Raw genomic sequence first — 16920 nt, forward strand, 5'->3', positions numbered from 1 at the left:
GTAAGAAATAATAAATAATGGGATGTGACTAAAATTAAACAGTTCTTTTCCTGAGATCATTTATAGTCATTTTAAGGGGTTTTTTGTTTTGTTTTGTTTCTTCTTTTGGGGATTGTTTAGTTTTGGGGGGAATGAAGGGGCTCTAAATTTAGAGGAAAAGTAAGAATTTACCATTATAACCTTTTTATCAATTAGAAATGCTTAAACTTTTCCAGGACATGCCCTATCAGTCGTGCACTACCAAGTTGTCTTACCTAACTCTACTTGGAAAGCATTGGCTTAAAAAGTCAGTTTTATCATTGCTCATACATTAAATATATAGGAAGACTAGTTCCAGAGAAAAGTTCACAAGATTTCATTTCAGTAAGGGCTGGTATAGAACACAGTTGAATGTGTCACTTAGATTTCCTCCTACTTTAAAAAACAAACTGACAATTAAAAACTAAAGTCATGAATAGCAAATAGGCTTAAAAGTCAACAGCTTTACATCTTTAAAAGTCAAGAACTAGAGCTCTGAAAGCTTTCTAAAAATGAGAGTCATAATGACACTCTTAACATAACTTTTCTTTTCCTGTTTAATTCTGCTCCTATAGCATAAAAACAAAAGGTGAATGGCCTTCATGACTAGACATAACTATTATACTAACTGATAAGCTTTCTTTCCTTCTCTTTTACCCACTCCCTCTGTTTAGTTTTCTATGACTGGGGGCATTACAAGTTTCATTGTTTGTCTCTTTATCTCTTTATGGAGCTTTTTCAACACTTCTTTTAAGCACTTTGATCTGGTTTTTTCCAAGACATTCACTTCTCCTCATCTTTTTGTTTTTCATTCTTCACTATCATTCCTATTCTTATTACTATTTCATATTTATTGAATAACGTTATACATTTGTGAATTCAGACCTACATAAAATAAACTAAGATTTGTATGCTATAATGTTGGGCCTATGAATAACTGTGTTCATGCAAACTTTACCTACGAGTAATAAATGGTTTGCATAACTGTGTAGATACATATGTATGAATGTGATATGCAGAAAGCCTTCATTTTGTTAGCATTTGTTATTCATCCAAGTGTTTTAGGAAGTGAACTGCAAGTCTAGTAGTCTTTGACTTAACATTCTTTTTCAAAAATGATAATAAACAGCTCACTTATTAATAAAAGTTAATTTAGCTTCTCAGTATTACTAGGACATCATTAATTCATCCAACAGAAAATAAGTCCTATTCATGACAGGAAGTATTGTAATAGCTTTCTAAAAATGACAGTCTTATAATAAATTAACTAACCAAGAGACAATCTATTTCCTCATGGGGTTTATGGGTCTCATAGTAGGAAGAGAAACACACCAATTATTCTGCAGTTATAATAATACAGAATAATCACTATAATGGAGCAATTCATGACATATGGAAGATGCAACTGGGTGGGCTTAGGGGAGTTGGGGATAACTTCATAGAAGAGACAATGTTTAAGTTGAAGCTTAAAGATTAAGGAGGGTCACAGGCAAGGGATGATGACAAGGGAAACAGCAGGGATAAGCTTGGAGGGACAGTGTTCAAAGAGTATGTCAGTTCACTATTAATATGTGAAAAGAGTATGTCAGTTCGCTATTAATATGTAGAAGAAGAAGAAATATGAGATATAAAATTGGAAAAGAGAGGGCTGATAGTAACAACCTTGTATACCATGAAAAGGGCTATAGATTTTATTTTGTGGAATGTCAGTATATTTTGATGTCTAAGATATTTATTATACATCTTGTGCTTTTGATTAATATTTAATTCATTAAAATTTATGCAAAGCCCTTATTTTAAGTACTTAAATTTACATAATATAACTTGCTATCCTATTTATAAATCTAGTAAGTTTTATTTAACAACAATTATTTTTAGGGGAATCTTTGATTAATGATTAGACAACTCACCCTGAATTTTTTTTCAAATCAATAGTTATATTTATAAATTTAGTTAATTCCCTTACATGTTTTATATTACATGTGTAAATTTATATATTGAATTTTATTTTTAAGCATTTCAAATACGTGACTGAACAAATTTAATAACTCCACTAAGCAAACACCTCCCAAGAGCTCAAATGGCTTTTGTCACGTCCAGTTCCCTTAAATATTCTAATTGCATTTGTAATTAGATTTTTCTTGTACTTTTTCACAAGCATATTTATTTTTAAAATTCTTAAACATATAATAGGCAGGGTGAATAATATAATGGGCCACGATGTCCCCTGCACCAACTCTAACAATTATAAACTCACTGCCAATCTTATTTCATCTATTCTCTCATTCACACATCCCTCTTCTCATATTATTTTGAAACTAATACCAAACATTATATAATTTCATCCATAAATATTTCAGTACGTATCCCTAAAAATAGACTCTATGTGTTAATATAGAATCATTGTACAAATTTCCAATTGTTTCAAAATGTGTGTGGGGCTTATATTTTTAAATTTGTTTGAACAAGAATTCAAAGTCTACTGTGTCTATTGGTGTATCTGTTTTGTAAATCTCTTTTTAAGCTGCAAGTTCACCCTCTATCATTTTGTTTTACTTACTGCATTTTATTTGTTAAACAATCAAGTTGTTTGTGGGCACTGTAGTTACCCACAGTCTAGACTTTGCTGATTGCTTTCCTACATGGTAGCTTATGTGTTCTTCTTTTCTCAGTATTTCTTGTAAATTTGATAGAGGCAACTTAATCAAATATATATATATATATATATATATATATATATATATGTATATATATATATATATATATCCTCCCTAGATTATGCTGTATTCTTTTATTAAGAGATCATAATGTTTGATTGACTCTTTCCTGATGTCAGCAGCCATTTACACTCAACACCTAGAATTCTTCCTTTTCAACTAAAATAATAGTCTAACTCACAAATTTTAAAATGATGTGACATGTCTAACTGAATAGTCTCTAATGTAACAAATCTCTTAAATATTACAAATAATTAAAATGTTGAACATATGTATATTGTCCCAATGATTATAAAACTTATTCCACGAAATGTTGTACTATGGGTGTGAATTGCTCCATCATTTCTCTACTTAATTCTGAATCTTCCAAGATCTAAAAAGGCTCACCAAGAGAAACAATTGCCTTGTCATAACCAATCTAACTGGACCTTTACACTTTTCTAAATAGAAAGCTATGCATATATAAGTTAAATTTTCAATTTAAAAAAAAATAAGTGAGCTTATTAGACTAACAGTTTATGACCACATGTTTACCATCTCAGGTAGAGACTAAGACACATATGTCTATGACAATTCTCCCTTAGCCACAATTGTACCCACTGAGCCCTTTTAATGAAATAAGTGATAATAAGACACTTCCAGCCACACTTTTCAAATGGGGTTAATTTTTCAACCATTATCTCCTGAGTTCAAGTAACAGTCTTTCCTAATTCTTTCAGTGGTTTCAGTATTGAACATAAGAGTAATATAATCTTACCTATGTGTTAGAAAGATCGCTTTGGCAGCAGTGTGGAGAAGGGACTGTAACGGTAGAAAAGACGAAGAGCATTCTCATCACTAGAAGACGGGCAGGATGGCTAATACAAGAGTCCACGCAAGAGACGACACAATCCTGCTCACATGTCTAGCAGGAAAGAGGAGAGAGATGGAAAGGGAAAGTGAAGTATGGGAGACACTAAGTATGTAGAAATGACAGAATTTGATTAATCTGATGTGGGACTGAAGAAGAGTGAGAAAGGAAGGATGACTTGAGGCTTAGGTGAATATGTGAATAGCAGTGCCATTCACCAAAATAAGAATCCTAGTAGGAAAAACAGGTTTATGCTGGGATGAAGGAGAGAAACTTCAGCTTCTGAGATGTTAACGATCTGAAACTCAGAAAAGAGGCCTGGGCTATAGATTTCAATACGGAAGTCACCAACATTAAAATAATATGTGAAGCTGTGGAGTTGAGACCATTCAGGAACAGATGTAGAGAGAAAAAAAATGAAGAAAGCCAAGACTGAAACACAAAGGAACATCCCTTAAAGAGGAAGTCAGATGAAAATAAACCCACAGAGGAAATTGTGGGATAGTGACCAGAGAGACAGGAGGTGAGACAGGAGAGATTTGTCATGGTAACAAAGGAGACTCAAGGAAGGCAAAATGCCCAGTACTGTTGAGGGCCACAAAGCAATCAAGTAAGTTGCAGGCTGAGAGGTGTCCAGTGGATTTGGTAATTAAGTCTTTTCAGAATAGTTTCAGTAAAGGATTGGCAATACCGTGTTTCCCCCAAAATAAGACAAGTCTTATATTAATTTTTGCTCCAAAAGATGCATTAGGGCTTCTGTTCGGGGGATGTCATCCTGAAAAATCATGCTAGGGCTTATTTTCCAGTTAGGTCTTATTTTGGGGGAAACACGGTAGAAGCCAGATTATAGTCAATGAAGAAATAAGTGACAGGAGAGGAAGTAAAGTCAGTGAGTATAGGCATCTTTTTCTACTTTGGCTGGGAAAAGGAGGGTTATTTTGTGGTAATGTGGAAGATTTAGGAAGGCAAAAAGAAGTGTTTGGGTTTTTGTTTTTTGTATAATGAACAAGAGTAACTTGGGGTGAAGAAGACAACAGAGTGAGATATTTAGGGATGGGGAGTGACAGAAGAGGAGTAATAATAATAATATAAATAATATGATGATGCACATAGGAAGGGCTGAAAATAGTAAAGTCGCTAATAATGCAGATAGGATTCAGAACACAGGTGGAAAGAAGAACTTTGGTAAGGAGAAGGTATGGATGGCTATAACTGTAGATAAGTTTGTGGGTTAAAATAATGTATTTTCTTAAGAGAATTCACACCCATAACTGCTATTTTATCAGTGCAATAAGCGCATCTGATTATAGGGAAGAGGAGAGGACTGGGAGATTTGCAGAAAGTAGTGAAGGTTTTGAATAGCCATTAGGATGGACCATGCAATAGAGGGTTGACTAGAAAAAAAGGGTAGTGAGATTGTAGAATAGTGTAGAGGGTACAGCTGAGATTGAATGCCAATTATTTGTAATATCCAGAATCAATAAAATGACAATTTTTTTAGCTATGCTAATTAACCGGAGAATAGAAATAGAAAATATAGAGGGTTCCATAAATCACAAGGATTTGTGGGGCCCGGGCATTGATAAATATTAAGAGCAGTTGGAGTGAAGTCGTTTGGAATGAAGCACCTTGGAGTCCAAGCCACAAGTGATGGGAGTAAAGCCAGGTGGAGAACATTTGGAAAAGAGGAAGAAATCGAGGACTAGAACTAAGTCTCCTTGGTATCTGTACAGTAAAACTAATCAAATGCCTTCAGAATCTCTTAATTGAATTACTGGTATACTGCTGTTTTAACAAGAAACATCTTCCTGCCCTGAAGCAATGGATTAATCACGTGTTCACTATGAATGGATAATACTGTACTCAAGCTCCAGAATTCTCCATGTTTTTGCAGCAGTAGCTTCATAAATATAAGGCTAAAGCCTATCCTGATGACTTCTGAAGTTTTAAATCAGAGCGATATTAAAGAGAAAAGAATGATTTTTAAAAGTATCCTTTTATTATTTTTTTCATTGTAAGATGAGCATCTACTTGCTCCACTTTCACTTTTTCTTCTTTCTTGTTTCCAGAAGCCCTATAAATGAAGAAAATCAAGATGGTGGCATGCACTTTGAAGGTAAGGGGCAAAAATATGCTTTATTTATCTTTTGTTATCTCAGATACAGAAGTTTGAGTTAATCATTCTCATAGGGTTATTAATGGGTCATTATTATCATTGATCCATGCAAGACCCCTCTCTTGTTTTACTTATTTATTTATTCCCTTTTATCTCCATGACCCACTCCCTTTCCTCTCTTCCCCCTTACTGGAGACAAATATTCTAATATGCTTAATGTGTAGGTATCTGTTTGTACACATTGTTTGCATATTGTATGTGTGTATATATTTCAATTTACGTAAAGAGTATTTTATAGCTCACTGTGATCTTTTTTCACACTCAACATAATGTGTTTTGGGGGTCCCATCCATGCTGTTATATGTGCTCTATCTAATTTGTTGCTGTTAACTACTACACACGTATTCCATGGTCTGTACTCCACGGTATGCATCATACGCGTTCACACTTTACCTCCAACTCCCTAATACCACAAGTAATAATTCAGTGCATCTTCTTGTCCATATCCCTATGTGGACTTGAGAGACTTCGTTAAGAAATATATATCCAGCAGTGCAATGGCTGCTCATAAGCAATGGAATATTCCTTTTGACTGAGCAGGACTAGAGTGCTCTCCAGAAGGCCTACATCTTTATGTACTCCCATTAGCAGGGCATGAAGATGCCAAAACGCCTGCCTTGCACCAGTACGTGGTAGTATTCATCTTTCCAATTGCTTCCAGTCTTATGTTTATAAATGGCATTTCATTTAATTTCCATACCTCTGCTTGCTGTTGAATCTGAGTACTTCATTTGTTTATTAGCCTTTGTGTTTCTTCTGTAAGTTGCCAGTTTGTATCCTTTGACCATTTTTTTCTTGGGGTTGGTATTTTTTTCTGGTTGACTTTCAGGAGTTCCTTTGTATTCCAGATATTAATCCCGTGTCTTGTGCAAACATTGCAAATATCTTCTCTCTTTCTGCTCATCGTCTATTAGCCCCATGCTGTCCTTCACTGAACATAAATAAATATTTACACAATCAAAGTAATTAATTTTTACCTTGTAATTTATGCTTTATAAGTTTTATTAAAGAAGTCCTATCCCTAGGAAATAAAAATATCTTCTTCCATGAACTTTATCCTTTATATTTAGGTCTTTGATCTCTTTTCAATCCACTTTTGAGGAGTTAGTAAAAATACAGATTTGTAGTCTGATGTATGGCCAGTTTTCCCATTACTATATTCTGAAATCCACCCTTTCTCATTAACTTGTAATGCCACCTTTGTACTATAGCAATGCTATATTTGTATTTGTGTATGCTTTATGTGTGTGTGTATATATATGTTTGTACGAGTATGTAAATTTATGTATCTGTCTCTGAGCATTCTATTCCATTGGTCTATCAGGTCCTATACCAACACCACACTATTTTTCTTATTGTTTTAGATTATATCTTAATATCTGGTAATTAGCTGACATTATTAAACACTTGAGCAGTAAAATATCTTGTCTACAAATCTAATTATATTGACTTGTTTGATACATGAAAGCAAATCCATGGGAACAAATCAAATCAAATCAAAAAATGGAAGCAAATCAAAAAGTGCAAACCAGTTGTGATTTTCTGATACCTTTGTTCCAGACAGACCCACAGAAGCAAATGTGCATGTCTTTAAGAAAGAGAATAAAGGGTGCCTTCATTATCTTATGCAAGCCAATGAAATGATTTTGTGATTAAATTACAACTATCAAAAAAAACATAGTAAGGATCTAAACCACATAATCTATTTTGTAGTTCTGTATCTTTGATAAAGCATAAATTCTGTTAGATTAGGAACTGTTTTAAATATTAGATTACATTGAATAATCTGGTGTTAAAGTGCTTCTTAATTACAATATATTAAATTTTATTCTTTTTTAACCCCTTTAGGTGGTGGAATTCCAGATGAGGTCAGTTTTTTTTCCTTCTCATGTTATATTGTTGTAACTAGAATATTTAATAATTATTGTGATTAATTTTCTATTGTTATAAACCAATAAATGAAAATTCTTGTGAGTAAGTGATATTTTTTGAATCATAATCTTATTTCATTTAAAATGTTTGACACATTAAACACCAATCATTACACTGACTAATAATTTTGTAGCACTGAACGTAAACCTTAAGTCTGGTTACACATGTGAATTACATAGCAGGATATAAAATGAAGTCTTTTTGTGCTTACTTTCCCAGTCTATTTCTCAAAAGAAAAAGAAAATATTTTAAATAAGCCAAATTTACATGTGCTTAAATGTATGCTTGTTTTATTAAGTATTTGATCAGTGCAATATGTGTATATTCCCTTTTCGAATAATCAAAATTAATTATTATTAATGTTTTCTTGACAGGAAGAAAGTGACGGAGAAACATATGAAGACATGTATGAGTTGCATTTTTACCACAATATTTTCCTTCTAAGATGAATATAATGATTTGTAAAAGGGAGAGTAGATTGTTATTCAACACTGGGGGGAGGGGAGTTTTATTGTTCAAATGACTAGCACATTATTATAACCTTTATTTGAATACAAAGGACTAAAGATTCTTTACTGACTAAGGATTTTACAGACGACTCTTAAAATGCTGTTGCATGAGAGGCCAGAGACCTGCAGTCTCCAGCTAGACCACTGATGGGGAATCAGAGCCAGGGATTTGTATTTCTTGCTGTCAGTTTGTCCTTGGGCAAATGAATTCATCTATGTTGCAACTTCCTCACCTAGGCAGTGCTTTACCTCCCAAGGGTGCTATGAGAAATAATTTTACCCAGCACCAGATGTCAGTGAGTGGTTCAGCCTGCTAATGCAGAAAATTTTTTAATAAAATAGCTCGAAAATGGATTTCTGGGTAGCCCAAAACTGAGAAATTTCCTAGAAAGTGAGTGAAAGTAGAAATGAATATATCATCTTATTTTTATCTTTTGTTGATTCAAATATCTTTATTTCAATTAAATTGAGATATCTCTAACCAGTTCTTATTCAACCAGTTCTGACTAAAGTTTCTGAACTTTGCATTATGCACATGTGCATGCTCTTGTATCTGAGACAGACAGAGACAGAGAGACAGAGAGAGACAGAGAGAGAGAGAGATTAGTTCTATTTATGCCAACGTGCAGCAAGAGTAGGGCCTTTATAAACAATGTCTTCCACTTATTGGCACAAGCTGTAAGAGAAAGCAGTCCAGTCTTTGGAAGGAATCCTCATGTGTGTGCCTCCTGCTGGTTTTAAGAACAGTATCACACACCCAGGAATTTTGACAACCCTTGGCTTTTTACCTTTATCTGCATTTCAGATACTATCTCCTGTTACAGACAGAAACCTCTCTGGATAGTGAGCCCTATCACATCAATGCAGATGATGAAACAACCTAACCATTTTTATCCACAGAGAAGCATCCAAGGAACGGGAGAAGAAAAAGGAAAAGGAGGAAAAGAAGAGATTAGAGCTGGAGAAAAAGGAACAGAAAGAGAGAGAAAAGAAAGAACAAGAGATAAAGAAGAAATTTAAAGTAAGAGCTTGCTTGTTGTTGGGTGCAAAAGAGTAACCTCTTTTATAATAATTTTCACACAAAAGGAGGCCATTCTTGAAAACTTCATGGTTGGAGAATTACTTAATTGTTGTTTTCTAAGGAGTAACTGTCTTCATAACAGTATTTGTGTGTGTGTGTCCAGTACATGCCCCTACCCCTGCACTAAAAATGTAATATGATAATATCCAAAATACGGTGGCTTATAATTACTGGGCGCCCAGAAATTCTATGTTGCTTGAGTGAATGAATACTCAGTTACTCAAACCCATCTTGACTCTCCTCATTATGTATTTCATATTGACCTATTTATTCTATGAGCTTAGGATGCACAATCCCTGGTACATGTGTCATAGTGGTGCAAGGGACACATGTGTCTCTGAATGAACCAGACCTACCTCAGAATAAAGTGTCTCTGAGCTACTCTAGCTGCCTTTTTTTAAGCCTGTGTACATGTTGATTTCTGATACCTGCTGTTTCTCAACCCTCTTCATCTACCTGGATTTCTGACCTCTGTCTTCTCTAATCTCCGGGTTCTAATTTGTCACTTCTATTACTACCACCACTAGCACTATACTTGCAGGCTATCTTCTCTTGGTTACACCATCTTTGATGACATGGCCCATCTGGTGTGGGTCTGGTATATCAGCTATATTTTAGAGGGATTATCTGAGCTACAAAACTATTCTTTAAAAAACATTCATATCAAGTTTCCTTTAAATATTTAATTCCTCTGAAACATTTACTATATGATTTGGATTATAAAAATTGGGTTTATATATACCTTCTCAGTGTATTGATTATATTTGAATGAAGGTCCAACAGCATAGTACAAGGAAAATGTAAAGCTCAGTTGGACAGGTATGGATTCAAATTCCAGCCGCACATGCGAGTTATGTGATTGTGGGCATATTACTAAACTTCTACGGACCTCCAATTCCTATTCTTTAAATGATATAAATGAAAATAAATGATATCTCTCGCAAAAGTTTGTTGTAGAATTAAATAAAATAATGCACATAAGGCACTGTGCATAAAATTTCTCATTAAATTTTGAAAATGCTTACTGTATATAAGTAAAATTAAGATTACAGTATGAGTATCAAAACATTTTACTCACACAGAATGTATGGCTACCAGTATTTATATTTTTCAAGTGGAAAATATGAAAATTTAATTCATTAAATGAAAATCTTCACAGCAAACTTTTTATGAAGAGATTGCTTATAGCTTTGAAGGAATTATGTGAAGCTTTTCTTGGAGAAATCAAGTTTGCATTGCTTCACTCGCTCGTTCAAATAATGCTGTTAGTAAGAAAAAAATACAGTATGGAAATCATACCACTAAATATGAATGCAAAAGTTTGTCAAGACTAGGACTTCACAAGCTATATCCTTCCACAAATTGTTAATAAATGTTAAAAATTAAATAAATTAAATAAATATGAGAATTGTTAGATAGCACCATATTTCATTAATTCTGAGACAAAATAGTTCACATTTCAAAATTCTGAAATTAGAATGCATCTTAACATTATTGTACATCATAATTTAAATTAAGATATTTTCTTTCTTAGTGGTACATTGTTAATGGTATGTCTCACAATTCATAACATCATAAGTTCAATAAAATAAGATAAACTTCTTCAAAAATCACAATGCATATTTGCATGTCAAAAGATCCAAGAAGTTCTGTTGAAAGGACACCAATTTAGTATTAGGAAATTAAGAGTTTAGGATTCATGGTCTAAAGTAGTTTATTCCCCAGCTGTCAAGAAACCACTGTACTATTCAGGATATTAATTTTTAAAACCTCACAACATTTCGTCGCTATGTTTTATTTACAAAACTATTTCTAAAATGGTATCTTGTTTATAGCAATAATGTCTACTGTCTACTCTAACTTTACAGATAGAAAATACCACAAAATTTAAAAAGAAAAAGAAAGAAGGAAAACGCTTTTCCCACAAGTACACCCACCACCACCACCTACCCTTTCCTTTGTTGTTTGAGGCCTGCAGAGATCCATCAGAATAACTACACAATGCAAAAAGGAAAAAAAATGTCCATCTACCAAGCAGACCACGCGCATGTCCCATAAAAACTCATAGCACCCAGCATGAATTGTCATACATCAGTGGTATTATGTTATCAGTGACTTCCTTTGACAGTCTTTCACCGAGTTCCTAAGGTCCACAGATCACTCTCTCCGGGACCCCAGGCATATGCTTCTCTATTCTTTGTGGTCATGGCTGACCCCTGTGATTATTCCCTAACCCCTTCTGTAAGAACATTCCCCAGGAATGACATTCACCCTCAATTTTTGGTTCAAACCTGTAAAGGTTAGAAATAGGCAGGTTGGCAAGTTGTGGATATACTGTCTTTCAAAGCTACATTCCTTAAAGATTTTCTGAATAGTGTAGAAGCCTGTTGTAATTATGTTTTTTCCTCTTTGCAGCTAACAGGCCCAATTCAAGTCATCCATCAAGCAAAAGCTTGCTGCGATGTCAAAGGAGGAAAGAATGAACTGAGCTTCAAGCAAGGAGAGCAAATTGAAATAATCCGTATCACAGACAACCCTGAGGGAAAATGGTTAGGCAGAACAGCAAGGGGGTCATGTGAGTGCAAACTCCCCTATGACTTCAAAGTGTCATCTTTTTGAGCCCAAGTGAAATGTGCCAATTCTTCGGGAACTACTCATAAGCATTAAGTTAGGAGTATTGCACAGGGTGGACAAAGATAGTAAGATTTAAAATAACAAGTATATACCCCCATCTTCACCTCATCTGTGTTATCTTTTAGTGGAGAACAATGTAAACATTTATATTACTCCAGGGAGGAACAAAGGACATTAAGTTCTTCATTGATGTTAAAAATTAAAAAAAAAAAAAAAAATGAGTCAAGTTAATCACTATGGAATTTTGAAAATAGACTCTAGGCTTATTCCAAACCACAGTAGCATAAAACTTGGATAACGTACAGTAAAACGTGTGTCTACATGGGAAGTCTATAAATCAGAATTGCAAGCAAAGAAATGAAGAGCAATTTTAAAGAGCAAATATGCAATTGATATTTTATTCACAACTTTGAAACATTTAAAACGCAATAACCTGAACATAAATCATTCCTCTTTTGGTAGATGGCTATATTAAGACAACTGCTGTAGAGATTGACTATGATTCCTTGAAACGGAAGAAAACCTCTCTGGGTCCTCTTCCATCGAGACATATTGAAGATGACCAAGAAGTGTACGATGACGTTGCGGAGCAGGATGAGGCCAGCAGGTATGTGCAAAAACAAATTGTAAAACACATCAGATTGTCTCCTTGTCACAGATTATGTATTTTAAGATCCTAGAATTTTACTTTCCATATTCCCTACTGCTCTCTATCACTAAACTAAATTACCGTGTACAGTCACTCCAATATGGGTGCAAGGTTATTTGAAACTCAAGTCTTTTATTTTACTCTTTGGTTATATGTATCAAATGCTACTTGAAATATAATGAGCCATTTGCAAGACCTTGCCAAATGTGTTGTGATTCCAAAATGCTGTTTTATAATATTCATTCTGTCTTGATCTTCGGGATATTCGTAAAGTAGATATGACTTTGTAAAATGTGAAGCATGAAATATAAAATGTAGTTCTGAAAAGTATAAACATTTTTGCTCTGAAATCTTTGAGTCTAAACATATTTGTTCTTATTTGAAAATATAACGGAAAAAAGAATGCTTTTCACTACAACCCTACTTTGCTTTTTAAAAGCACAAAAGTGAAAACTCAGTTCCTCGTGATACCTGGGTATCAACTAAGGGGCCTACTTTCCATTGCCCATTCATTCCACTAGATTAGAGTCATTCTCCTCCCCACACCCTCCCATGAACTATGGGAACACCTTCCAGGGGCAGAGAAACAGAACAAGCATCCTTTCTGGAAGCACCAAGAAGGGAGAGTGGCCATCCTCTCTCATGTATATTTTTCTTCGTTTCCTTCTCAGTCTTCCGCTTCCTTTGTCCACGCCTCTTCCTCTGTCTCTTTTTCCTAGCTCTGATCTTCCTTGTCCTTTTTCCCCTTCTTGCTCTTCTATTCCCCTTCTCCTTTCATTCTTTCCTCCCCCCAATATCTCCTCTTCCTGGTAAAGCCATATCCCTTCAAGTTGAAGAAAAAGGAGGAGGAAAATCTCCAGCTCAGTTAAGAATCCACATTTTTCTACGCCCACATTGTGGCATAGACTCTTCCACTGTGATCTCAAAACACGCAATCTGTGCTCGATCTTCTCTTGGGTAAAAATGTGTCTGCCTTCTTTATAACTTAAATGTCAAAGAAAAAATGTTTTTACTATTAACCACCTAAAAAATGTAAAACTATCAAAATAGAAATGTACTTCTAAGACGTACGAAGAATTAAATTTCCCTCGTGTGGTCTTTTACCTCTTATCATCATATAAATTTGTTGTGTTGCTTTCTGGAAGTTTTGTTTTTCTAAAATGAATTATAGCCTCTAATGCCTTCTTACCATGTTATGACCATAAATTATACAACATATATCAAAATGTATATACTAGAGTTTATTGATCGTAAATTGGCTTTAGTAAACAGAAACACATTGACCTAGTTGGGCAATTGGTAAATATTGGTTTTGAGGTCAGTTGAAGTTCTAAATGGCCATTTTCTGAGATTTACAGAATTTTCAGGACATGAGCATGTTATTCCACTTATATTACCACTGTACATACTTTATGTTTGTCCTTATTTTTAAAAACACATTTATTTGGGGGTAAAGGACCCCAGTTATATTATAAATGCATATTTACACTAATGCACATGCTCAAGAAAAAATATATATAAATTTACAAAAAAGAATAATGTTCTTAAAATGAGGCATTATTTAAGCATAATAGGTGACTGTTTCCCAAAACTAGCATTACCTTTTCCATTTTATCAAGTCCATATATACCATGCTCTAGTTACTAAACATGTAGCAGAAAAAGAATCTTTTATTTACTAAAATGGGACTGGAGATGTATGGTTTTAATGCTCAATATCTTTTTAAAAAGTACAGGACTATAATATTGACTAGCATCCTTTCCTCTTGTGCATATTTAATAAGAAAATGAAACAAGAGACATAATTTCTACCCAAGTTTTGTTTTTGAAACTACAGCTGCTGCTGGCAGAGAGCTCATAACAGACATGCTTTGTTCTTAGTAGAACAAGGAAAGATGCTGACTATAGCTGGCAGCTTGCCCTGGCAACAATAAGAGATGGCACCATCCTCTCCTCCCTCCTCCAGATGCCGCCTGGTCCCTTGCACTCTTTACCTGCTCCTTCCTTATCCCTCAGGGTAGGCAGAGCTGGCTGTGCACTTCAAACTCTGTGAGCAGACAGGAGGCTTAAAAGCGCAGGTCCTGACAGCTGTCCAGACTTCTCTCTTTCTTCTTAACTAAAGCAATGTCTGTGCTAAATATAAAAAATGAAGGAAAGAAAATTACAAATGCAAATTCCATTCCTCCATCACTTAATAAACTTTCTGTTATGCTTCCCAACCTTTTTCCTTCCATTTATCCTTTCCTTTCTCTCTTCCCTTCTTCTCCTCGTTTCTCACACTCTTCTCTCCTTACCTCTACTTCATCTGTAAATATATTATATTCTAAACAGACCCTTTTAGGAAGTTGAAGAATTGCTCTAGGAATGAAATAATGTGTGGCAGCTTTGGTGTAACCCAGTTCTTTGGAAATTGGGTATGGAAATCTCCAAGATGGAATATATTTGCCAGGAATGTTAGCCAATCAGAATTGTAATTCTTCACGTAATTCTTTCTGCTTCATGCTCAAAAGGAAGAGTCAGAGAAAATGAATGTGAAAATAGTATGTAAGAATATACTTAAACTTCATCAAAAATCAATTCTCATTTATATATTAAGACATTTCTAACATGTTTTCTCTAAAGTTCCATTAGCAGGAGTATTTTTCTATTTCTAAATTAACCATAGCTCTCCATCAGATGAATTTCTTTGATCTGACTTTAACGTTGTGGAATCAGATATGAGTATCTAATTATACTGTATGGTTGTAATATCAGACTGATAATTGTTGCTGGCAGATTATCCAAAGGGAAAAAATGGCGATACAGGGAGTAAAGCTAGGTATAGACAAAACAGTGTTTTAGAGGAAGGCAGGATGCAGAGGTTCTTATCTCAGCTCTTTGGTTAATTAAACAGGCATGGTCGAGTCATTTATTTTCTCAGAGCTTCAGTTTCTTTTCTGCAAAACGAGGGAATTGAACCAGATGACTTCTGAGGTTTTGCAGTTCTCACAGTCTACTCACTTCCCTTTGCTCTCACAGAATTCACATTTTAGTGGGAGACACAGGCAAGAAAACAGACAATTATAAAATAGGGAAAATATAGCATGTTATAGAAATAAATAAAAAATACAGGAAATCTGGATTTAGGGAATCAGCGCCAATACTATATAAAAGCCCCATAAATAAGATTTCAAATTTAAAACAAAAAATGTAATGCTATTGGAGTAAGAGTAAAATGCTGTGGTTATAAGATATTGAAAGAGAATTAAATTTAATGCAGTAATGGTTGCATAAGACTCTGGGAATAATACTCTCTTTTTTTTTTTTAGTAAGTACATTTATGGAATGATATAGTAATGTATAATCTGAAAACTGCCTTATGGAAAAATGTTACAAACAAACAGTATCGTTCTTTTGCTTACCTTATGTAGTACCAAAACTCGTTTGTTCTTATTAGGTTTGTTTTGTTTTGTTTTTTTGCCTTGCTACAACGCATCTATTATGATAAAGAACATATAACATCCTGAGAACATTTAAATGCAATATTATTTCTCTTTAATATAACTGTTCAATACACGTACTTCTCTTCCTGATGGCTAAATAATTCATATATTAATTTAATTTGTCCGGTTTTGTTTTGTTTTTTGTTTTTTCTAGCCACAGTCAGAGTGGAAGTGGAGGTAAGCCACACACTTTTATTAGCAGTTTCTCCAAATCTTCAACATTTTTGTGTATGTTAATGACAGCATGCTTTTGTTTGCAAACAATGAGGAGGATCTTAATAAGGTAGAAAGAACACTGGACTGGAACCAATGACCTGGATGCTAGTCCTAGTCACGTGACCCTGAGCAATGCACTTCTTTCTTCCAGGTTTGTTGTGGGTCATAGGGTGACTCCACTTCCAGGGTGCCCAAGGCGGTTTGGGCTTAGCTAATCATCTGAGTACAATTCTTAAGAGCATCCCCTTCACTTTCAGAAGCATCCTTGTTTGGATGATAACATATATGGTCACTTTAGCTGTGACTCTGAAACACCCCTCTTTTTCTCATCTGCAAAGTAAGGAAATTTTACTAACACCTTGCAGTGGTAAGGTTCTCATCCTAAAAGTTAAAGTTCAAAGTTCGTTGTATGTATTCCTGCACAGAGAAGATTCTCAATATTTTCAATATAAATATTTGTCATGTAACAAGGTTCCTAAGTAGTGTAGGGTAACAACTCAAACAAGAAACGGTTTGTCTTTTAAATCATCACTTTGATGAAATGAAATAAAAGAAATAAAAGTTTGTTTTAGCAACTATCAATGTCTACAAATTCACATTTCATTCTATTTGCTTTCCTTCACTTACATCTTTATCACTATCTTTTTCTAAGTGTCT

The 16920-nt window shown here is 34.4% G+C and overlaps 1 protein-coding gene across 5 annotated transcripts in view; it reads left to right on the plus strand.

The window, feature by feature from the left end:
* The window catches only part of FYB1 (FYN binding protein 1), a 157450-nt gene that overhangs the window by 119018 nt on the left and 21512 nt on the right, over nucleotides 1-16920 (plus strand). For all 5 annotated transcript variants that reach the window (XM_019737305.2, XM_019737301.2, XM_074328975.1 and 2 more), the window contains 7 exons: nucleotides 5655-5701; nucleotides 7610-7629; nucleotides 8068-8099; nucleotides 9103-9223; nucleotides 11699-11858; nucleotides 12380-12524; nucleotides 16202-16224. In XM_019737305.2, coding sequence (XP_019592864.2) covers nucleotides 5655-5701; nucleotides 7610-7629; nucleotides 8068-8099; nucleotides 9103-9223; nucleotides 11699-11858; nucleotides 12380-12524; nucleotides 16202-16224 — 548 coding nt within the window. The remainder of the gene's footprint in view (nucleotides 1-5654; nucleotides 5702-7609; nucleotides 7630-8067; nucleotides 8100-9102; nucleotides 9224-11698; nucleotides 11859-12379; nucleotides 12525-16201; nucleotides 16225-16920) is intronic.

This window comes from Rhinolophus sinicus, linkage group LG03 (assembly GCF_036562045.2).
Source record: "Rhinolophus sinicus isolate RSC01 linkage group LG03, ASM3656204v1, whole genome shotgun sequence".
Lineage (NCBI taxonomy): Eukaryota > Metazoa > Chordata > Mammalia > Chiroptera > Rhinolophidae > Rhinolophus > Rhinolophus sinicus.